Source organism: Orbicella franksi, chromosome 12 (assembly GCF_964199315.1).
Source record: "Orbicella franksi chromosome 12, jaOrbFran1.1, whole genome shotgun sequence".
NCBI lineage: Eukaryota > Metazoa > Cnidaria > Anthozoa > Scleractinia > Merulinidae > Orbicella > Orbicella franksi.
The window spans coordinates 16,881,044-16,906,160 of NC_138156.1; the positions used below are offsets into that span (position 1 = coordinate 16,881,044).

The 25,117-nt window shown below is 39.7% G+C and overlaps 2 protein-coding genes across 3 annotated transcripts; one reads left to right on the forward strand and one right to left on the reverse strand.

The window, feature by feature from the left end:
- Positions 1-959: 959 nt before the first annotated feature.
- LOC145462424 (4-hydroxyphenylpyruvate dioxygenase-like) lies at positions 960-20,995 on the reverse strand. 2 transcript variants are annotated; one of them, XM_081445951.1, is made up of 15 exons: positions 20,924-20,995; positions 19,956-19,982; positions 14,224-14,286; positions 13,819-13,923; positions 12,469-12,520; positions 8,874-8,956; positions 8,515-8,604; positions 8,066-8,169; positions 7,079-7,156; positions 5,526-5,577; positions 4,469-4,579; positions 3,954-4,025; positions 3,254-3,370; positions 2,128-2,250; positions 960-1,530 (listed from the first exon to the last, which is right to left on the reverse strand). In XM_081445951.1, the coding sequence occupies exons 1-15, from the start codon at positions 20,927-20,929 to the stop codon at positions 1,453-1,455; spliced, it is 1,161 nt and encodes a 386-aa protein (XP_081302077.1). In that variant the 5' UTR covers positions 20,930-20,995; the 3' UTR covers positions 960-1,452. The 2 variants fall into 2 exon arrangements, with proteins under 2 accessions (XP_081302077.1, XP_081302078.1); XM_081445952.1 differs by lacking the exon at positions 20,924-20,995 and adding an exon at positions 20,063-20,110.
- Positions 20,214-22,945, forward strand: LOC145462413 (uncharacterized). Its single transcript, XM_081445937.1, has one exon. The coding sequence runs from the start codon at positions 20,598-20,600 to the stop codon at positions 21,876-21,878; it is 1,281 nt and encodes a 426-aa protein (XP_081302063.1). The 5' UTR covers positions 20,214-20,597; the 3' UTR covers positions 21,879-22,945.
- Positions 22,946-25,117: the final 2,172 nt, after the last annotated feature.

The following is a 25,117-nucleotide window of genomic DNA, read 5'->3' on the forward strand; positions in this document are numbered from 1 at the left end:
CACGGCTTTCCTAAATGGCTGACACCAAGGTAATAAAATGGCCACTCGACAAATGTAAAAAGGAAAATAAAATATTTATTGCGGGATGCCAATCAACGTCTAGAAGACAAAGCATGATCACGTGCTTTGCACGTGACTGCTTCAACGACTGCACGCTAAACCCTTTGCACAGACTATCGTTTTAGACTAAAGACAACATAGAAGGAAAAAAAGCTCTGAAATCAATAGCAGAATCTCTCTTTTGTAATACGCTGAGTGCAGGACGGCTTTACTACGCCAATTCAGTGTAGTGTTTTTACTGGAGTTTATGAAGCATCTAAGGCAATGCCCGGCACTGCCTATAAAATGGAGGCAAGGTGATCTTAAGTTATTACGGAGTTCTGAGTTTCGCGTCTTAAGTCTCAACAGTCTGTAAGGAATCAATTGACCTCACTTGGCTATGAGATCTTCATTCGTTAGTACTTATTCGTAAACGTTGTGAGATAAAGAAACAAAAGAAAAACAGCACCCGAGGGATTTGTCTTGAGTCAAGTAAACAGAAGGAAACGCAGTAAACACAGTTTCTAAACATTTAAAAGAGTAAATTAAATGCCAGTAAGAGCACTGACAAAGAGCGGTTAATGACGGCGAAAGAAAGAGAGGCCTAGGGGCAGGGGCGGATCCAGGATTTTTCTTAGGAGGGGGTGCACCACTAAGAAATGGCCTAACTGACTGGTGAGGTAAACAAATTTTAAAAGCAAATACGAAGAAGGCTTCATCTCAAGAAGGGGGGGGGGGGAGTCACACCCCCTGCAACCTCCCCCTAGATCCGCCCTTGAGGGGCACTACAACATCACTAAGAAAAAGTCCGAATGCTTTGCAATGATCTTTTCTTTATTCAGTCGAGATTTCGTTGGTTGTGTGATATTCTTTTTTCCTAACTTTTACGTTAACAGCTTAGAATTGCGAAGAGAGGTGAAATCACCCTTAAAAACTGTGGAAACGGAATTTAATTTTGGACAAATATTTATTGACATAGAGCATGTCTGACTTCAACTCTATGTTGACAAAGTCCATTTCCCCTTAAAATATCAATAATGTCGCTTTTAAAAAACGTTGCCTTAACTTACGAAGTATTTGCCTTAAATTTATCGACCGTTAATAAAAATACCCTAATTTGAAGACTACCATATCCCCCTAACACCCATGTACTCGCACACACACGCGCGCTCGCGCTCGCGCAAGCGAGCAAGCACGTGTGCTATACTCTGCCTAATTTGTGGGTCTATTCAATTCAAAACCCAGCTGTGTAATGACTCCGTACTTTTCAATCAAGGCATTTGCGTTTTTTGTTTTCAATGGAACGATAATGATGATGATGATTATAATTATGTACGATTAGTTTTAAGAGATCAAGTCACATCAAGTTTGAAACGCGAAGTCAAAGTTTCTGTTGTCTCTTCAATTAACCAGCTAGTGAAGGTTTCCTCTTTTCTCTTGATCCAGCTCGATTGCTTCAAAAAGCGACTTGAAGTTTCCGACTCCAAACCCCTGAGCAAAAAAGAGACAGACAAGTGAGGTACTGTCGCAATCAAAATGAATTCCTACAAAGTCTGCATCCCCTGGCTATGAACGTACCGTCAGAGAGAACTGTGAATGATTATGTGGTTCTTAGTAAGAACTAATTCACATTTTTATCTAAGCAAGAGAACAATGCGTAGAAATCAATAACGGTTTACTATGGATTACTATGAAATGCTGTGGGTTCCCTGCGCGTTTACAATTGTATTCCATCCAAAAATATACATTTCCATAAGAGATCAACTCCCTTATTCTCAGGACCTGTGAAGCTATCTTTGCACCTTTAGCAGACAGTGAAAAAATTCAGATAGCTCTTTTGGGATAACAAGGTTATGTTTTCCTGTGCGTATCACGCTTACGAGCGAACACAAAATTCGCTCGCGTCTTCAAGAAGAAGATGGGTGCAAGCCAACAAACATCTGTACTCCAAAATCACTTGCTCAAGGTTACGCTACTGGTCCAATAACAGCTACCAACAAGCAAAGAAAAAAAATCACTTTTTTCGGGTTCATGGTAGCCACCTTAATTAGCTTATGTCTTATAGTTCCAGGGACCACCGCTCCTTACCTGGTGATTGTACCTTTGTATAACTTCCAAGAACAGAGTCGGCCTGTCTTGCATAGGTTTTGTGAAAATCTGTAGTAGGTAACCCTTGTCATCAAAGTCGACTAAAATCTTCAGTTCTTGAAGCTAGTGCAAGGGGAAACAAGAGGAAAATTAGAAACTAACTAAATAATGATACAAAAAATACGTACAATATGCGTGTAAGAATCTGTCCAGCTGATCACGGCAATCAACAATATTCAAGTGGCTTTTACAATGGAACCCGGTTAACTGAATAAGGACACCAAAGAGGCATGCTTACGTGTCTATGAACCATATCACTACCCAAGTGGGTAAGGTGGGGTTTGCTTTCCCACTCGCGATTTAATACCCGCCGTTTCGTAAAATCGCATTAACCTGTTGGAAGAGTTTGTTTCCACACAGTGCGCAAATGGTCAATGTCCTCAAAGCGAGGGTATGAGAAGATACCACTTGCATCACAGAAAGTGTCCGTTCTCCGTATTTACCGATGTCCGTATTAAGCGGGCTTATGTAAGAGAAAATATATGAGCTTTTGGTCATAGACTACGAGTAGTCCTCTTTCGCTTAGCCGTCGAGCGAGACCGTAAATAAACCGCGAGGAAAAAATGGCCGCGTGAAATCCTGGGGACGAGACGCGCGCGTGCTTCTCGGTCCCAGGAGTTCGTGCGGCCATTTTTCTCTCGCGGTTTTCTTTCGCGTCACGCACGACGGACTAATGGAAAGAGGGACTACTCGTAGTCTATTTGGTCAGGACAAACTGAACAGCCGTAATAAGTGGATGTCCCTAGAGCAGGATTTCGCTGTTTTGACCACTGATTCACACTGCTGACGCGGTCCTGGTCGATTTTTTTTTTCACGGCCACCAGATAATCTTTATATTACTCTGTTCAGTTGTGTTATGCCCAGTTCCTTTCCTGTACAGCACATTCCTTCGCATGAAAGCGACAAGCTAAGTTTTAGGTCAAAAACTGTTTTCTCATAGTTGGGAGAGAAAAGGTTGAATGAAACCTGCAATACCATCCAGGAGGGGTAACAACACTCTTAAGTTGCCATGGAGACCGTAATTAATAGCAAATATGGCTACTTTACTATTCAAATTTCAACTCACCACATTCAGATCCTCTTTAATCTTGATGGGTGCATCCTTAAGCCGAGCACGGAGATTGTCATAATATGTGTCAGGAATTACTAGGAACTCCATTCCTCTCTCCTTCAAATTCGTTATCTAAATAAGGGGAAGCAATTACCGTAATAAATCATTTCAGCGCCCTCTTTCTAGTCAACGCCCCTTTTCCAGTAACCGACCCCTATAACAAAGTGCAATTCCAGAAATTATCTATACTCCCCCCACAGGAGGGGTTGGAATTTCCAAGATTTTTTTTTGGGGGGGGGGGGGGTGTGTTCTGTGAGACCAAAAAATTTAAAGAAATGTACGAAGCTTACTGGTAACTGGAATATCCAGAGGGGTGGGGAGGTAAGGATATTTTCTGGAACTATACAACCTGGTCCTTTTTCATTAAAGCACCATCAGATTACATCAACATCATCCATCATACTTTATCTACCTTCTGAACAGTTTACAGTGTAAAACACAACTGTTATTTTCCCGTGGGGGCACAATTCCTTCAATGTACTCATTAAGCATATTCAACATATGAATAGTTAATAAGATTTGTTTTTAATACAGCATGACCGTTCAGGGATCTACCAGTGAGCATGAAAGGGTCTTACTAATGTTGTACTAAGTAATCTAGTGCTTTATTTGCTGTTGTGTTTGTTGGCGTATATGGTGTAACTGCATCACTTACAGCTGAGATGATGTCAGAAGTATTGAGGGCAATATGTTGAACTCCAGCTGATCCATAATAGTCAACATACTCCTGAAATGTGACAATGAGAGTTTCACTAAGTTCAAAACAAAATTGTTTCCAATTACAAAACAACATTATTATGCACTACAGCCAGGAAAGAAAAACTTACAGTCTCCACCACACATTAAATTCATTGGTTCTTTAATTTATTCCTGGAAAGGGAGTGTCAATGCCAAAAACCAAAACAGCTATACTTCAAGTTTGGGCTCCTTGATCCAGAGTCCAGTGCATAACCATTAACCCCAGTGGCGGATCCAGACCTTGAGCTAAAGGGGGGGGGGGGGGATGGTTTTGTTTTGCTTGCCCTGCTGACTTTTCTTCCTTCTGTGATTTCTTCTTTTTTACCCAAAATAACGGGGGTACCCTACTGGGTCAGGTTTCCCACAAGATCAAGTAAATTACTGCCTGCCCAACAAGACCAAGGTAAGGTTAAAAATTCTTAGAATGTCTACCTGTATCTGGCTCTTCCTTTTCCCAGGAGCTGGTTCATTGAGTGGCAGCTTAATTGTTTCCTCCCAGTTTGTAACCACAATTGACCTGAGAGAGCTGTACTCTGTGTGAATCTACATGACAAGAGAGAGAGATATTAGCTATAGGGAGGACTTGGTACTCTCTTGTTAGTAGCAGTCATGTGACAAATTTTGGGTTGGTTTAATCACTGTTAGTAACAAGAGAGTAGTAATTAAAAACTTTTTCAGGTTTGAAAAAACTTTGAATTTCAATAATATTGGGTCGTGTTTTGAGGGCTTAGTCTCCACTAGAACATGCAAAACAAAACACAGGTCTGGGATTAGATGTTACATGTGGTGTGTCAAGCCAATGGAATTGGCCCTTGTTGTTCGAAGGCTGGATTGATAACACTATCCATCGGATAAATTGTTATCCCCTGGCTGAGTGTTAACAAAACCAACCATGCTATGCACTGGATAGTGATTTATCCAATGGATAGCATTATCCACCTTTCAAACAACCCTGGCTAGGTAGTTAAAAAATATTATTGAAGATAGGTCTAACAAAGATCATCCCTTATTGGTCTATCAACATCTGTATTTCAGGTTTTTTACCTATGATTATCTTTTGTGTGACCCACGCCGTTTACTCACACCCTACGCTGTCTACTCACAACCTGCACTGTTTACCTGTCAACTGTCACCCCCACTGATTTGGACACTCCTGAGCTCAGGAAAGTAACCCACATACAGTAGCTTAACAAGAAATTGGGATACAATAGTAAGTTTAATCCTTTAGTCCTTGACTGGGGGTTAAGAAGTCATACTTTCATAGTCATACATCCAGTCACAGATGGAATTGTCACAGTGAGACCTTGCAATGTTGTCTAATTTGGATATCAGAGATTCATTCTTGTGCCAATGTAAGTATGCAGTCAGGCAAATGTTACTTGTTGAGGTTTACAATCTTCTTGACTCGGGAGATTCAAGTTCTTTGCTCTATATAAGAGACACAAGTAAGGTACCAAGAATGAAGCATTACAGTACACATGCAAAGTACCTGTTCATCATCCACTGACCAAAACCTGTGAAACTTCAAGTTTTTCTCATACCTTCAAAGAAGATTGAGCAAAGAAGAAATAAGGGATCATGTGTACTGAGGAAATCTGTGGTCGAATGTCAATCGATACTCTTGATCAATACTCTCAATCAACATGTCGATCATCGTCCCAATCAATACTCAGCCGACACTCTGTCAACACTTGATCAACAGTCGGTCAATAGTCAGCTGAGTGTCAACCGACTCATACGAATTAATTGAAAATTAGTTGACCAAGATGTCGATGGAGTGTCAATCAAGTGTCAACTGAGGTGTTGATGGAGCATCGATCAAGGGTATCAATTGAGGGTATAGATCAACACTCGACCATGGATGCCTTTATTACACGTAAGCAGACCACACTAATCCAAGACAACCTCTTAAACTGAGATAACTGAGACCATTACACTCAACTGCTATTCAGTATAACATAAAAGGTATCAGTAAAAATAGAACTGTAACCAGGATAAGACATATTGGAATAAGAACGTTCTCTGGTTAAAAATATATTAAAAACATAAGCTTTCGGCTATCAGTCTATAGCCTTTAACGAATGAAGAATGTAGCGTGCAAGCGAAAATATATACGAATGGGGTGCGAAAAATTGAGAATAAAAACAAAAACAAGCGTGAAAAAAGCAAGAAGATAAAAATGTAAATGAGGCCTGATTACAATAAAATAGAGTATTGCCTAGGCAACGGTTTTGAGTTGTTATCCGCGTCGACGGTTTTTGCTGTGTGCCAAGATTCTAGTGTTTTTCGAACGCGGTAATTGCCTTTGTCAATGACACAAGCATTGTTGAAATCAATGGAGTGATTGTTTTGCCACGCATGGTTGGCAACATTAGAGCCATTTGAATAGTTCTTCATGTTTCGTTGATGTTCCTTTTTTCGGGTTTGGAAGCATCTTCCGGTTTCTCCTATGTAATTCCAAGGGCAGTCTTTACATGGAATTTTGTAAACAACATTACATTGAAAATCTGAGGGTTGTCTGAACTTTGGTGACAGGAATTCTTGTTGAAGGGTTTTAAGTGGTTTGTTGACAACTCGGATATCATTTTTGCGGAGTAATCTTGTGAGGGGCTTGGTTAGGCCGCTGATGTAAGGGAGACATGCAAAACCCTGGTACGTATTAGATGGATCAGCCCATTTGAAGAACATAGAAACCAGTTCTTCTGGTGGAGGAACTGAAGATGGGGGTGGCTTCTTATTGAGGATGTTAGAAATAACAGCCGGTGGGTAACCATTAGCTTCTAACGTGGTCCTAACATGATTGGTTTCACATGTTTTTCCTTCAAAGCTGCTAGGGAGGTTAGATGCCCGGAACAGGAGGGTCGAGGCCGTGCTGATTTTGTGTTCTTTTGCATGATGGGAAGAGAAATCCAAATAATATTGGGCAGATGTGAAATTGGGAAAGGCTGTCATATGGGGCCTCTCTCCTATCCATCTCTCTCTTCTTGATCCCTTCACAATGCTCAAACTGAAGGTAAGTTTCAGTAAGGTAAGTGAACCTACCATTCAGCAATAGAAACCATAGCATCTTCAGGTTGATTTCCAACAACGTGATCAATAAAACACAGTTTGCCTGGTGGTCTGTACAATAAAGACAAAACAACCACAGAGTTAACAGTACATAAATACAAAACAATAAGTAAATAAAAACTAAAAAATAAAAATAAATATATGAATATATAACAGTTGTTATTATACAATTATAAATTTATCTGGTAAGCATATATGGATAGCAGTGTCATCCCCTTTGCTATGTCTGTGCTGCACATGAAGTTTGGATTATGTGCAGTTGATGATACCCTAGCCTAGCCAAGTCCTTGAGTCAATTTAAATTCCATTTATAGCTTTTGGCAAGTTGCAAAAATTAGGAATCAAAACTATACTGACAAAGGTTGATAAACTTATTATCCAAGCTAGATAGTCACTGTGAATTGTAAATTTTGGTTTGATTTTATTTCTAGTGAACAAAGTTTTATCCTGTTGTTTTCTCTCAGATTGATGAGAAAACAAGTGATACAGATCAAAAAAAAAAACAAAAAAAATCACAATAGCAATGTTACCACTGTTTTGGCATAATTTATTATATTAATTTCTACTTTAATTATACACAATTCATAAATGGCCTAGCAACTATCCAACAGATTTCAAAATATATAATTACCTAACCTTAGGGTGCATTCCTTTGGGGTGATCTGGATCAGGATCAGTGATCAAAGATCACTCAAATCAGGGTGCATCAAAGGGGTCAATGAATTTGAGACCAGAGAGGATTCATCAGTTCCTTTGATGCACCATGATCTGAGTGATCTTGGATCACTGATCCTGATCCAGATCACCCCAAAGGATTGTGCCCCTAATTAAAATGAAGATGTTTCCATGCACACTTTGTGGGTTTTTGACCATTGCTTATTGTTAAATTTACTATATGATATTTATTCTGTAGTTGAATATTTCTCTTCACAGCTAGTTCAAGGTTTGGAAGGTACGCACAACTTAGAAAGATGACAATCTTTGGTTACTGGAGGTTTGTAGCCTGGAAGGAAGAGCCCGTTAAACTCCTTTCTTTCAACGAATGTGTGTGTGGTGTCCCCATACTACAAGCAAACAGATAGTGCAGGCATTAACTTTTTGTTTAAACTATTACGTTCCTCAACAGTTATAACAGATCAACCTTCTATATTTTGTCAAATTTTTGCAACATATATAGTTATGGTTTGACCACATGAAAAAAACTTAGAAAGAAATAAACTGTCAAAAAACTTATTACTAAAACAAATTTACAAAATTTGTTAAATTTAGATGCTGTGAAAATGTCATACTAAGTCACCGACTTCAGTTCTTCAATAGCTCCACAAATTACAGTAACCACAATTTCTGAAACTAATATTACAATTTGTTATAGATCATTTATTGGTCAGGAATAAATTCAATTCACTTACAGTTTGAACAGTAGCAAAAGTGACAGTGCCCCCTCCATCTGTCTCCTCCCAGGGCTCACGGACAGATATGGCACCACGTTTAATGGCAGCCTAAATTACAAAGAAAATTAAAACAAAAGAACAACGTGTTGCACTGTTATGAGAGAGCCTGTGTGGCAGAGATCAAGGATCTTACTGCAACCTGCATGAGAAAACAGCCAAAGAAAAAACACTTATTTTTTTCCACCAGCTATTATTTATTACCAAGTGATATCTCAGACTTCAGCTTAAAAATTTTATCCTGGTTGTAAATAGGTCACTGTGTCATCTCTGACAGGTTGATGAAATCAAATGATGAGCAGTCACACCAATGTAGTCACCTTGTAAAGAGCTATACAATCCTCCACTTCAAAAGCAACATCTTTTACTCCATCACCATGTAACATCAGGTGCTTTCCCATAACTACAGAAGGAAAAATTATGTAAGGTTGCAAAATGTCAGTCAAAAAATAAATGGGTATTTTATACTGCCAGGGCTTTGAAATATATTAATTTTGCTGAGGACAATGACCCCAACACAAGTCACTGATAAATCAGTGCTAAGCTTGTCCCTATTAAATCCTGTGTCCTTTAAGTGTGAATCCACCAAATAGTGTTAAACATGGAATAATGTATTTAACTGATTAACAGAAAGATAATAGCTGGCATGTTATCACTTGGTGAGGACAAGACCTTGGTAAGATTCTCAGCAAGTTTTTGCTGCTGAGAGTTTGAGATATCTGCAATCGGCAGAAAAAAACTTGCCGAGAATCTCAGTGAGATCACTCAGATCATATTTCTGAGATGTGAAAAATATTCAAAAATTTAAAATCATATAAATATTCACCCTTTGAATGCCAACCCAGGTACAGGCCCTGCAACCGGCGGCCATACTGGATTTTGCACAATTTTTTTTTTTTAAATTTAAGGACTTTTAGCCCTTCAGGACTCATTTTAGTTTCCATTCTTACACTAGAAAAGTCAATACAGTAAGTATGCAAACGATATGGCAAGGCAGCCACCAATGGTATGGCAGCCTGTTTTAATTCATAACAAAACACTGCTTTGTGATAACAAAACTTCTTTGAGACTTTTTATACAACATATATGTATTCTTTGTAACTAGTTACATTATACTTATACCAGAGAAGTGAATAAATAAAACATTCTCTATGTTATGGCTCATCTATTTTCAGTCAGTCATGACTGGTGGCCATCTTGAATTTATAATTAGATGAAGAAATATACTAAAAAATTATCATAAACAGAAATGTCTCAAGTATCAAGCTTGACAAAAAGAAATGAAGTTCACTGGCTTCAATAGTTAGCTTGTGTGTGGAATATTTGAAAGCATGGTGCAGCACAAAGTCCTGGTCTTTCAGGACAGTCCTTACATTGATATCTGGACTCCTTTCTCCTTTTGTTGCGAGTACAAACCACACACCTCTTCTGGGGATTCTGTTTCATAGGGGTGGGAGGTATCACTTCTGGGAAATGGTGCCCTGACAAGCGATCACCTGCAGTAGGAGCAGCAATGTCTGTACCACCTGCAGAAAGAAGTGCTGAGATTGCATCTAACTTGAACTTTAGGTAGCGCTTCCTGTTGTCAGATTTCTTGTTCAAAAGATAAGCATTTAGGACAGCTTCTTCAATGAAGTGGAAAGCAACTTTCTTTGTCCACTTCATGCTCTTTCGAACAGAGATGTAATTGGCAATCATCTCACCATTTCGGTCAACACCTCCCATGTAGCAGTTGTAATCATGTACAACTTGAAGCTTCCTGACTTGGTTGCCTTCCCGATCACACCTGCCAGTGTTGACCACATTTGCTCGGTGAATGGTTGACAAAAAGTATATTTCTTTCTTGTCATGCAAACGCACAGCCAATAGTTCACCATTTCTCCGAAAACTGTGCTCTCCTTTTGCAAGTGGGGCATCTGTGAACTCTCTTGGGAGCTTGATGCGATTCTTCCGGGCGGTTCCACATGCAGCTGTATTGTTTTCATGCAGGTAGTTGAATAATACCTGGCTGGTGTACCAATTGTCCACATACAACCTGTACCATTTATTCAGGAGTGATCCCATCAGCCTCGGAATGACAGCTCCACTTTTGCCCAGCCTTCGAACTAAATCTGGGTCATCACCATTTCTGTTGGGTTCTTTACCCAGGTAAACAAAAGAGTTCCATAAATATCCTGAGGTTTCACATAAGCTGAACAGCTTTATTCCAAATTGTGCCTGTTTCATGGGAATGTACTGCTTGAATGCCAGATGTCCTTTCCATAAAAGAAGTTCCTTGTCAATTGAAATATGATCCTCAGGAACATACACAGTTCTAAATTTGTTTACCAGGTACTCAACAACTGGCCTGACTTTGTAAAGCCGATCACGATCAGGATCATTGGGATCAAACGGCCTGTTGTCAGCAAAGTGCAGGAACTGAAGAATGCTCTGGAATCTGTTCCGGGGCATGACACTATTGAAGATAGATCCTTTGAGGAGGGGATTTGTACTCCAGTAATGTGCAATCTCTGGTTCTCTTACAATTCCCATCAAGAGTGAAAGGGCAACAAATTGCTTCATTTCAGCTCTGGTTGTGTCAAACCACTCATTGGCACGGCTATGTGGTGGTAAATTGGGATTGTTCCTTTTGTATTGAGTTGCATACAAATTTGTTTGCTCAATAAGGATGTCAAAAAATTCATCAGTAAGAAATAAATTCAAAAAGTCACCTGTTGAAGGATTATTTGGAAGTGGTACCTTTATCCCAGGAGTACCAGTAAAAGGAGGAATATTTGGCTCTCTGTCCACTGAAATCCACTGTGTTTCAAGAGCCGCTTGTTGAACAACTTGTTGACCATGTGGTTGTCGAGCACCATGAGCACCTCTTTCCCTACCACGACCACCTCTTGCTGCATTACGACCACCTTGTCCTCCACCACGATCACCTTTTCCTCCACGACGACCACCTCTTCCTCTTCCTTGGCCTCTGTTAGGTGCCGCATCTTCCTCTTCACTTTCACTGTCTTCACCAGCACTCGTAGTACTCAGACTCTCATGTTCCTCGAAACTTTCGACTTCTTTGTCGCTTTCATTGTTTTCTTCCGAGCCAGAGCTATCGCCATTATAATCTGAACCATCTTCACTTTCCTCGTCACTAAATTCAGAGTCTCTATCTGTGAAAATTTTGTCTAAAGCTCCCTCGATTGTCATCCGACGTGAGCCATGTGAGCTTGCCGCCATCTTGGATTTACCATAAACATACACAAAGCCTCCTGGGTATATATTGTGCCAACAATGCAAAATTTTCTTGGTCAGCAGATTATTTAATGACTCCCAGGTCCTTCTAAATGACCACGGTAAAAACCCGCAAACGACCGGGTAGAAAAAAACAAAGCTTTGTAGAGGACGTATATATACGTCCTTGGTATCTGAGACTCATAGTTTAGGACGTATATATACGTCGTTGGCATTCAAAGGGTTAAAGTCAGAGGTAATGAAAATTCTGGGAGACAAAAAAATATATATTGAAAATTATATGACTGAATGTACTCTTTGCAAAACTTTTGCAGGGAATAAGACAGATGGTTGGTCAACTTCCAGAGATGCCAACCTAAAAAATCAAAATCCAGGAGAATTTGCGACTTTTACCTTAATTCAACCCCAGAAAAACTTTGTTGGGAGAGTTCTGCCAATTCAACCACAAAAATGTGTAAAGTACTTCCAAAAAATTTGCAAAATTGTATGAAAAATGTTCTTAAAGAACTTCTTCCTTTGTATCTGGAGATCTGTAATTGGTACATGAGACCAGGAGATTCCACCTGTATCCGGAAGACTTGTGGGAAATCTGGGAGCCTTGGTATACACGAACCCCTGGCACATCGGGACCTTATAAAACTGGATGTTATAATTTATTTATAATTATAAAGTTCTTACTTTCTGTTATCTCTCCTGATGGATTGAGAGGAGACTGGAACACAAAAATGATCTGAAATTGTCAAGAATAGAATTAGAACACAACATTAATCTGATCTTATGTACTATAGGCATCTGTGGTCAAGTGTCAATCAATACCCTCAATCAACCCTCAATCGACCCTCAAACGAATCTCGATCAACACTCCATTGACATCGTGATCAACACTCAGTCAGCATCTTGATCGATACCTGGTCAACACTCAATCGACATCTCAGTCAACAGTTGGTTGAGAGCCAACTAATTTTCGCAGACACGCCATCAAGTGTCACTCAATACATATGAGTCGGTCTACACTCTGCCAACAATCAATTAACTGTTGATCAAGTGTCAATCAAGTGTCAATCAGGATGTCAATTGAGTGTTGATCTAGTGTGGACCAAGTATCGATGAGATGTCAACCGAGATGTTGATGCAGTGTCGATTGAGGGTCGATCAAGGGTATTGATCAACACTCAACTGCAGATGCTTTCAGTACATATGATCCCACTGATCATTAAGTATTGACAAACTTACACTCTGTACAGCAAAATCAAGCCAAGACATCAAAGTTGTAACGGTTCTTAACATGTATCAGATAAAGCAACTCAGAAAACTGTCACTCCCCATTGATGAACACTAGTCTGTCACATTGGCTACATCTGAGCTTATCTGTCAGGCTGATCAGCGGACCAATTTTGCCAAAAGCCACTATTTATACCCCAGTGCCAGAGGTTGGTCCAAAGCCAATTAATGCCAAACCAGGATTGTAATGTGATTGAGGTTTCAATTAATCTCTTGCACAATGGTGTTTCCATTTTGAGTGTCTTGTGGAGTTTAAGACTATAATCAATGAAATTTTATTGGTTGGAAAGGATAAATAGAAATACTAAGAAACTAGATCAAAATTATCCCTGATCCCGAATAAGCTTAAGTATACTTTGAAGAACTGGGCCTTCAGGGCACAGCAGTGTACATTGGCCTGTTAAACAGCGAATTGAGATTACAGGAAGCTGTCAACCAGAATTGTACAATGTATGTGAAAATCAGAATTTCTTTCCAGTCCATAAACATGGACTGATCTTTCTAACACATTTTCAGTCATAGAATAATCGCTCGCTCAGGACCATCGTGGGAATAAAAGCTCATTCAGGACCATTGTGGCAGAATATCAGTCACATTTGTTCTCTTTTGTAGGACCTTGCTGCATGACGTCTGTACAATCATTAGAAATTGGGTCGATAACCCTCATCACTTTATAATTTATATTATGTCCTGCCCAGATGTAAGATCACAACAAAGTGACTGTATGGTAATTATGACAAACCTCACCTTGTCCTGTTTGACAGCATGTGACACAACTTCTCTTGAACCAGTCTCCAGTCCTTTGTACCCAAATGGCTCAAATCCCATTTTGTTGCAGTAATATGAGGCTGCCTGTTGATTCAAGTCACAGTTATAAATGTAAAAATGTCCATTGGCATCAATTTGATTGTGCAAAGTACACAAGATACCTAACACCATAGAATAGTTAACTAGAACCTCCAGATTAATGACACCATGGGTGAAAATGGATGACAAGTATCATGCCTACATTTTCCTCAATCTTGGAGGAAATTAAAGGCCAGATTTAACGAAGATTTAATTAAGATTAGACTTAAGATCTGGTGAACTTTGCTGGTTAACAAACTTATCATAGCATAATTTTGTTTGCGTTGTTACACCATTAACACTTACCTGCTTGGCATTTCCTACCCAAAATGTGACGTGGTCAAAGGCAACAAAGGAACCAGCCTCAGGCTGAAAATAAAGAACCACAGGAATGTCTTTGACAGATATCCAACTTGCAATCAATAAAATCAAAAGTTGAAATGTAAAGTGTTGAATTCAAAGTCTTTCAAGTTTGTGTACCAGGATCTGAGGTACTAGCTAACCACAAGACCATATTTTGTACTTAATGACCCTTTCAATTTTAATTCCAATTCCAGGATTCAACCAAACGGCTCCATTAAGAGCATGTCATAAAATTAATTACTTTCATTTGTATTGCCTAAATTATGGGCAAGACAAGTCAAATCCTACACTGATTGGCAACCTCAGCAGATAGACAGGACTGTCTTGCTCACTGGAGACTGCTTGCCATGTACCACAAGAAAATGGTTTTCTTTGTACCATATAATAAATCCTTTACTAAACACCCATGAGGCTGGCCAAGTTATATCCAGCCATCTTGATCTAATGCATGCACAATAACACACATATACTATTGATCCCAGATGACTGTTGAATTAGCCTTTTTTCCGGCCGTTTCACTCAAAATTGGTTTTAACCGCAGATTCAAAAAAGTGATCACATGATGACAAACATTTCTCGGCTACAGTTGGTAGCACAGCTGTTGCAAATTTCTCAAAAGTAGCAAGTTCAAGGTAAATCTTATCCATACAATCAGGGTCTGAAATTAACTTTTTAAGGCAGGCGCCAACTGGCGACTGAAATTTTTTTTCAGTCGCCATATGGAAAAATGTGGTCGCCAAAAAGTGTCAATAAAATTTTTCCTTCGCAGCAAAACAGAAACCAAAATTTTGGGTCGCCATGGGCTTGCTGGCAAAATATTTGCAATTGATGTAATCAGGAATCAAACCAGTGCGCAAATCATCTTTTGACTACTTTGACAGATCTACATCTCCGCCTTTTGACGCCCAGAGAATATCTAAATCTTCAACTAATTTCTTCACGGATGTTCCGTCTCCACCTTGTAATAAATTACGGAAAAATTTCAGAACATCTTTGGACACCACATCGCCTGAATAAATATTTATGGCGAAAGAACGCACGTGGCCTCTTGCGCCTGCAATACGTATGTTATGGGAAACCGCTGAGAAAACATGGTGGCGAAGCTTCGCACTGATCATAGCATTGAAACGTTGTGGTAGATTTATAATGAGGAAAATTGGTTTTATACTTTAAAGGAGTAGGTCACTCCAAAAACCGTGTATTTTTTTCCATCACCAATAAAAAGTTCACATTGAGTTGAGTTACTCACCGTTGTTTTAGCTTCTGAAGTGGATGCGATCCTAATGAAAAAGAAGTGAAAAGTTCGACACCGGGAGCCGCCATTTTGAAAGGATCTTGAAGGCCAGGCCACATATCCGTGACGTCATTCCGTCCAAGAAAGTGTTTGTTCGTGCTTTAGTATGGCTGTGCTTGAAGCTAGAACGTGCTAGTGATTCCGGGGATGATAATAATCAAGTTGAATGGAACGATTGGTTGGAAAATGCTCTGTGGAGTACTTGTGAGAGATGTGCAACTATGCCGACGCAAAGAAAATGTGTTTGTTGCCGAGAACAGCCAGAGTAGGTCACCAAGATGGAAGGTACATTTTGCAGTACAATTGCAATGGACGCAGTTAGCGGAAGAGGAAGTTTGTTTTTAATTGTATATTGCTCTCAGAATTGAATTGGTAGCTTAAATAAATCCCCAGTATAATGCTTTTGATCTGATTTTTCTCCATTTTTATTTTACTGGTGGTTCAATGCGGAGGGAGTTCTGGTATCACAGAAACTGATGAGTTTTCAATGGTGTGTTCAAATCGGAGGAATTGTTTCCAACTCATAAGTCTGTGTTTTTACTTATAAAATTTGGATACTTTTTGCCCGTGCTTGTACGTATTTGCCAGGTTTCTTTACACTTATGGACTACGTGGACTCTTGTGAAATACGCAGTGACTTTACATGTAAGATGCGAAGTGAAATCAATGTCGTTGACGTGAAATGTGAAATTGACGACATTCCTTATCATTACATAAGATTTTTTGTGAGAATTGTAATTTGTATTGTTGGAAAGCTAAGCATATGTAATAGATTTTGGATAGAAGAAAAAAGCATATGGAACTTTTACATGCCTAAACATTAGCTGATGAAGGAAAATTCACTCTGCTAGTGTGTTTATCCATATTGCATGTGTCGTGTTTACTCGCCTCGTTACTTGACAAAGCATGCAGTAAGATTAAACCTTCATTTTTTACCGTAGATTTGCTTTCAGTAGCAACTTTAATTCCCAAAAATGATGTGAATGCAAAAACACTGTCCTTAATTAATGATGAATCGTGTTGATAAAATTGAAAACAAATTGTAACACATTTCAGACAAAATATTATTTACATACGGATATCGGATTTCGCTATAGCAGGAGTTGTTATCGGTAATTGTCGATATGTAGATAGGACTGATATATAGTTAACTACTTCTTCCAATGTATTCCAAATCAAATTAGACCGCATTTAAGAATTTGTAAGTATTTTAACTCATCCCTGGTTGTCAAGGCCGATTATTAAACACGCTCTGATTTTGGCCCACACGAGATTTATAAAGCGAAAAAATACTTTTTCAATAAAAGAAAACCGTACCGGGTTAGTCTGACTTGTAATTTTAAAGAAATCTGCAGGGCATTTGAAGTTCCTATGGTACCCTAAGAAATTTAATAAATCACTTCCAAAAAACGCATGCAGTCGCTATGCATCAATGAACACGAAAACATGAAAACCCTAGCGCCAGTCTACGAAATATAATGAATTAAAGCTTGTAACATAGAAGCTTTTTTTTATAAATACTGGTAAGACTGGTAAATGATGAAAAGAATTTCATTCAGCCATTTTCCCTGTTATTATAGAAAAAAAAAAAGCGGCAAACTGATTACACATGAAACTGACCCATGATTCATGCCGTTTTAGCGTCTTTTTCGTGAAAATATATTGCCTGAGGAGTGGAAAATTTTTGGCGACTAAAATACTTGTACTGGCGACCAAACCTGAAAACATAGGGGCCAGCTGGCCCCAAGGTTTTTTCTTGAAATTCGAGCCCTGTAGTCCAGCGAGGAGCTTCAATTTCTTGCGCAGAAATAATATTTACCCAATCAAGTCAACAACAGTTCCGCTGGGCAAAAATATTTTTAGAAATGAAAAGTATAACTGATAGCTACCTCTTTTCGTTCCTTGCGATGTGCCATTCGCTTGCAATACGTGCCTTTAAGAGGGCCTTCTGTTGAAAAATTGTCGGAAAGCATTTTTCTTCAATGACCTCCTTCTTGTGTTTCCAGCCACAAGCTCAAATCGGTATTGTGTTTTGAAGCAGTCGTCTGTGAAATGCTCGTTGCACACATACACATTTTCAACTTTTTTTGGCATGAATCTCTCATCCTGACATAGCTGTTCGAACCACTTCTTTGGCAACTTTTTGTTCTTTTTAGGCAAGTTAAGGAAAGTCACTCCTCTTTCCCTATCCTTTTCGGTTCCGGTTTTACAGCCCGGGCCGAATTTAGAACAGAACAGAAGAGCTTTAGCCTTTGAGCTTTGCGCCAATTCGGATGGAATGATGTCACGGATATGCGGCCTGGCCTTCAAGATCCTTTCAAAATGGCTGCTCCCAGTGTTGAACCTTTCACTTCTTTTTCATTGGGATCGCATCCACTCCAGAAGCTAAAACAACGGTGAGTAACTCAACTCAGTGTGAACTTTTTATTGGTGATGGAAAAAAGTACACGGTTTTTGGAGTGACCTACTCCTTTAAAAGGTACAAAAGTAAGTCCCGTAAAAAGTAAGTGCCCAATTGGCGGGTGGCTTTGAATTTTATTTTAATCGATTTGACTGAAAATCAAAGTTATTGTGTAATTGTCGTGGAATGAAATAGTTAATCGCCTGCTGGCGACCAGTTGTGAAATTCTGGTCACCAGAGCAAAATTTTTAGTCGCATTGGCAACCAGGAAAGCGCAATTTCGGACCCTGACAATGGATTTTGCATCTGTCGAACTCTTCTCTACAATAGATCTTGAATTGCATCTTGCTAGAGAGTGTGGAACTCAACAAACTTGCAAACAAACTGTGAAGCAACTTGCCTGACGCCAGGACATTCACTCATCACACGATCATGAAATTTGTCACATCACGTGATCACTTTTTTTGAATCCGTGAATGAAACCAATGGTGCATGCAATGACCTGAAAAAATAGCCATTTTAACAGATACCTTGGATCAGTAGCATAGAATATCCGCTGTGTCCCGCATGAAAATTTTCCCTTAAAGCCATATAATAAATCCTTTATTGACTAAGAGGGCCAGATATTGGCCTTGTTCTTGCCCAATATACAGCCATCTTGACCTCACGCCTGGTCAGTAACCCATACATACAACAAGAAGATCTGTTAGATCTTATAACCGCGCTTTTAAAATTTAACTGTTTGCTTAGCACTACCGTCGGAACGCAGTGCACATTTCCGGTCATCATTTTTCAGCTCGTTTCGTCATATCCCCCCCTCGGGAGGGTTTTGTAAAGTTAGCAAATTAGTTGCAAGCCACCGTAATGGTGATTGCTGTCGGTGAAATGTTTATTTGCTAAAAAATTGCGGCCAAATCTTTCGGAGATGGAAGTCAGGACATTTGTAAGGATACAGAAAGTAATTTGGGACCAGTTGCTGACTTGTAAGGCTGAAATTATCCAGAAGTAAGGTTTTTTTAACGTGAACGTAACGAAGGCCACGCGGTGAATAAATTATCGGCTCTTCTCACTGTCTCGTTCTGTTTTTTGTTTTGTTCTCTTTTGGAGTCCGCCGAGGTCATTTTTTCGTCTAAATAACTTGAGAAAAGTTCGAAAAAGATGTTCCTCTTGAATTTTCAGCTTTCAGGCAATAATCCTGGATTTTTTTGACCGAAACGTAGGTTCACTGGTTATGTTAATGTGTTTCAGTGGCTATGGGCGACCGTCGCTTCCTTTGTCGACTCACGCAATGAAGCTAGGTTACAAAAAAAATCTAATAATATTTAGTTCTGGTTTTGTTCGATTTCGTTGAAATTTTAATATGATGAAGCTGGATTGTTAACGAATAGATTTTAATACTGCCGATATGAGGTAGCTATTAACACTAAAGTGATATATCGCTTCGATGTCAGGGTTTTGAAGAGATTTTTTTGCAACGTGTAGGTTCGGCGTGATCTTATAATCTGAGATTTCTGTTGACCCTGAAGAAACAAGGTTTGGCGAGTAAACATTACCGATTGCGTAATTTAAAGTTGGCCGAGTGGAGATCTGCGTCTGGTCTCCGACAAAAAAAAAAATAAATAAATAAACCAAGGGTAGAACATGAACCGCGCTCGGCCCATGGCCGCGCGGTTAATTAGTTCTAAACATGCAAAATTTGCTTCAAACAGCAAGTGGTCTAAATTCAAGTTCCTGTGGTGTGGTGACCTCACAAGACACGTTTCCACACTTCAAAATAGCGTAGAAATGAGTTGTAGCCGATTTCAGTGATTATGACCTAACACAGGACTATGTGTTCTCGACATTAAAAACTTACAGTTACCCTTGATGTAGGTTCAAATTATACATCAGTTATAAAAATATAAGCTTAACTATTCTATTTCACACGCTTGTACAGTGAACAACGTTGAATGTATAGTATATTACCGATATGCACCTTACCTTCTCCCCTTTATCTGTATAAGTAGTCTGTTGAAATAAAGGAACGGGAATTAATATAATTTCACTAAAATTACGACGAAATTAGTGAAAAACATTGCGATACGTGCCATTTTTCGCCCCTTTTACAACGCTGCGCACTCGATCGAGAAACTACAGTAACCCAGTCTCTTTCCCAAATTTCACACGATCCATATATGGGCATCTCTTGAGCGAGCCCCTTGACCCGCCCCCAAGGTTAACTCGTCTCCAGGGTTACCTGTCCCTCATAGTCGGCGGGGCCTCAGAATAAGGAAACGTCATCTCTGAAGAACTGATTTGATTGGCTGGATTCCTCGAGGGACATTTTTAACTAGTTCAACTTCGTCGTTTGCAGTCCGGGTCAATCTTCTCCACCCTTAGCCATCCTTGTTCCTTTATGGTTTATCATTATGTCTTTGGTGTTTTTCTATCTTATTTTAAAACTGTTATTTTCATGTTTTTTACCATTTAAAGGTAATTTTGTACGTAGCCAAAATAACTCAAAATACCGTTACTGAGCTCACAACATAGACGATTATGGCGTGACCAAATGGCGTTACTGAGCGATCAATATCCGAGAATGACGTCAGACCGGAACACAAACCAAAGCAACGCAGTACAAAAATGGAGGAAGTAGAAACAGATCCTTTGCTCGGACAAACGAACCGAGCATTTAATCCCGCACCCTCGAGATCGGGAACAGAAGAAATGAGAAATCCCGCGCAATGGCCAGAGGATTCTTATGATCTGTTCTTACATGACACTGGTTTTGTTGCAAAGCAAGACGAACTCGATGAACCATGTCAAAGGCCGAATGGATTCTGCTGCAGAATCTGCGCAAAGCTGAAGTTCTTTCTCTTCGATTCTTCCTGGCCTTTGTCGTGTTTCCTTTTGGTTGCATTCCTTGGTTTTTGGTTGCCAAAGAAGAGGAAATCAATATGGCCGCTTACTTTCATACCAGTATTTCATCTTCTGTTCGGCTTGGGTGCACATTTCTTCTTTATCCTGTCTTCAAGCCACCATAGTGTTCATTTAGGATCCAAAATGCTGCTCACAGCTCTGTGGATTAGCTCCTTTGCATCATATGTTTTAGCTCTCTATTACTTCAGATATCACTCACAAGAATGGATGAGAGATCTGAACAAAAATCAATACCGAGCTATCAATGTAGCCCTGATCACCGGTTTGCTTCTTGTCTCGTGGGTTTTATTTGGAGATGCGTACTATCAAGTCATCTTTGACTTGGTCAACATCAAGGAAGCCTTTTTGCAAACCTGTCACCATCTGGTCGTATGCACTGGTGTTTTTTACACTCTAGCCGTGTCAGTCTACTGGGGTTTGTATTCCTCTGTCGCTGTTTGCTGTATGTTTTTTTCGTTGTGCCTCGTAATGACAAACGACCTCTCGAAAGGTTACACACGTATAGCGAAATGTACGGGGGATGTGCGTAACGCTTTGATAATCCACAGACAAGTGCGTGAACAAATAGCAGAGCGGGTCAACAGCATACGAGTTTGGTTTCTTATTCACATGCTCTTCTATGTTGTGGTTTTATTAGCGAACATTTTTGAATGGTGGGAAGCGGCTAGGGATCTTCACTTTGCCTATGAGTACATGGCGCAGATTTCTGGCACACTGGTGGTGGTGTACAAGTTTTTCTTCCCGTTCTTGTCAGCCAGTTACGTGACTTGGCACGAGGCTACGCTCGTGCAAGATTTGAATGACAGGTTAGATTTCTCGCCTGGAGACACGTTTCATTCGAGGCAAGAGTTGGAAGTGTTTCTTATACAAAGCAAGAGGCGTGGTTATGGATTTCGCCTTTTCAAGATACAAATAACCATAACAATCGCCGTGTTCTCTCTACTTGGATCGGGGTTTGGACTTGTGCATAACTTGAAAGGTTAACTGACTAATTGTTGTAATCAATAGAGGGTGCACAATAGAGTTCTCAGATCCCGCTTTCCCGTCCATTTTTTCCTGTTAATCCCACCATTCCGCCCTTTTTTTACCTGGAAATCCCGATCCCGGCCACTTTTCAAAGACGTTTCTGCGTTAATGATTAATTTGAAGGAGTCCGTTCGTGATAAACTGTTTACGTGACACTGCGTGCAAATATTTCTCGCATTTAATATTGTTTTATTTAAGTCTCCAAGGATTTGTTTTGTACATTTATATTCAAATAACGTTTTCTTATTCATTTTGACTTGAAAATGACGTTGAGTAAACGTCGAAACGTCGTCGCTTTTTAGAGTTTTTTACAGCTTTTATAGTTTTTAACCATGATGGTTTTAACTTTTGTCTTATCGCAATGTTTTATAGTTAAGTTAAATTAATAATTAATTTAATTACTAACACAGAAACCTTTTAAAAATAGACATCGCATAAAAGATCACAAAAGAATGAATGAGTTGCCAGTAATCGGATACCCGTGTTTGCGCGAAGAACTCTGGGATCGTCAGGGGGCAAACATTGCTAGTCGCTAGAAGGAAATGTATGGCGAAAAGTTGTTTCGAGGTACAAGAAAACGATTTTTGAAAGAGATCAACGCTTTTTCGCCGTCGTTTTTATCGCAAATGGATTTGGGCAATGTTGATATGTGGAATATGTAAGTTTTTCTTCGAATAACCGTGAAATATGTGACAAAATCTACCGATAAACTCCGTTGCTTGCGTCAACCTCGTTCCCAGGGTCTCTCATCTTACCGCCCCCTGGAGCGAGCGAAGAGAGACCCTGGTTGGGTCTGGTCACGTGCCACTTTGACAATTAAGAACATCAGGGAGGGGTCCTCTGTAATCAGCAACTTGTCGCGTTGAGCTTTGTCGAATGCGAAGTATCGCGCTGCGACTGCCATTACCCGCGGCGTTTATTAATACTTAGCTTTCAGGCTGAAATTTCGAATAATATCTATTCCAACGTTTACCTAAAGGTTAAGCAAGTCTGTCTGGAGGCAATTTAGTGGTCTTGATTTTCAGTGTTGCCGTCTTACCCATTGGATTTATGGAAAGTCAGTCATTTCAACTGTGGACGTGGATTCGCAATTTCATCCCGGAGTAATTGTTGTTTCTTCTTTGAATGCACTTGATCAAATTGATGTTCAAGGGATATTTTAATCTTTGTCCCTGGAGAGCCAATACTTAGAGCCTTAAAACATATCTTGCAATAGAAACGAACCTAAACAAAGTATAAGCACGGCATGGCAAATTTATACAGAGGTGTCACTCTGAGAAGCGACGTGCAGTTTACAGCGGAAACCATGCAGACCTACGATCTCTAAAAATATGATGTAACACAATCAAACGACTCCACTCTACTTATAATTTCCATTTCTTCTAATAACACAGCATAAAAAGTGCCCCTCAGAAACACGCGTGAAGTAAAGAAAGGTCGAAAGATCGAAAATTAAATGACAATGTGCACAATTGTCACGAACCGTTGTAGTCACGTACACTAATTTATTAACGACACGAAAAAAGTTATATTTGTCTTTTTCTTCTTCTAGCCTCCTTTCGGTCGAAGATAAATCCAGTTTATCAGCAACGACGGCGAAATGCATACCGCGACGAGTTCGTTGTATTATCCTCCGCGCTCTGCAAAGTTCGGGGCGCCGACGGCGCGGTGAAACTTCGATAGATCTTTTCAACCTTTGACGCTCCTTTCGAAGTGACCTTAGCTTTCAGTGATCAATTAAAAGGCCCTGAATTCTCTAGAATTATTTAATCGCCGTTCACAAGACGTACACTTCATTCTGAGGTAAAGCTGAGTCAAAGATCTTCCATACACAGCCTCGGTCGCGGTGTGTAATTCTCCATTCGCCTTCTTGAAGAGATTTTTACAATATGTAACGTCCTTCACTGAACCATACAACCTTCAGCGACTTGGATTTCCGCTATTAGATGATGGATAAGTTTTCCTCGGCGTTTGCAGAATACTACCGCCGGACATTGCCGCAGAACATATCGTTCTTGGTTTACTTTGGTAACAACACATCCCGCACTCTAAGTATAGACAAAATTCCTACTAGGCCGCCCATCCCTTCAATAATTTAATTGTCATCTCCCAGATTCTGGGAGACACGTGACCAGACCCAACCAGGGTCTCTCTTCGCTCGCTCCAGGGGGCGGTAAGATGAGAGACCCTGGGAACGAGGTTGTGCTTGCGTGAGGTTTATTGTGAAATTTACATCGCGTAATGGTCTAAAAATATTACAAAATTATTTAGGTATAAATCGAAAGGAAATAACCCAGTAAAGCCTTTTAAGTTGTGTACAGGCTACTTTTGGCTATTTGAAAGCTCAGTCGTACAAATAATACTGGAAATAAGCCCGGTGGCGATCATTGTACTGTCTGGGGTTGATTTAATGACAAATGAGTCCTCGCGACTCATGCTGTGTGGCTACTGTGTTGCTCAAAGCCTTTGTTTTGCTTTTACAAGCACGTATTTCAGTGATTTTCCTTTTCTATAACAGATCAAGGGTAGCTCCTTGAATATATCTCTGAGTATTTGTAGTTGAAAGTGCCATTTGTGCGCGATTATGCTTTCCAAAGTTTGGTATTGACGGTTGAGTGGAATTGCCCGACACAAAGGGTAGTAGTTCCTTCTGCAATTTTCGATTTCTGTTTTAGAGCTTCTTTTCTGTCTTAATATTTAACTTCTCGGAGGGTCTTTTCTACCATTTGCTCCGGGTAGCCTCTCGAGAGCAGGCGTGTATTGAAATTTTAAATATTCTCTTCAATGTATTTCACAATAAACCTCACACAAGCAAAAGAGAGTTTATCGGTAAATTTTATCCCTTATTTCACGGTTATTCAAACAAAAACTTACATTTTCCATGTATCAACATTGCCAAAATCCATTTGCGATAAAACAACGGCGAAAAAGCGTTGATCTCTCCCCAAAACCATGTTTTTGGGCGTCGAAACAACTTTTCGCCATACATTTCCTTCTAGCGACTTGCAATGTTTGCCCCCTGACGATCCCAGAGTTCTTTCCGCAAACACGGGTATCCGATTACTGGCAACTCATTCATTCAGTGGCTAGGAGATAAGTAAGAACAAATAATTATAACGTTTCTTTCTTTAAACGGTTTACTGTTTTGCTTTCTTTTGTCCACGTATCAGTGAAAGAAAATGATTGTTCATTCCCAT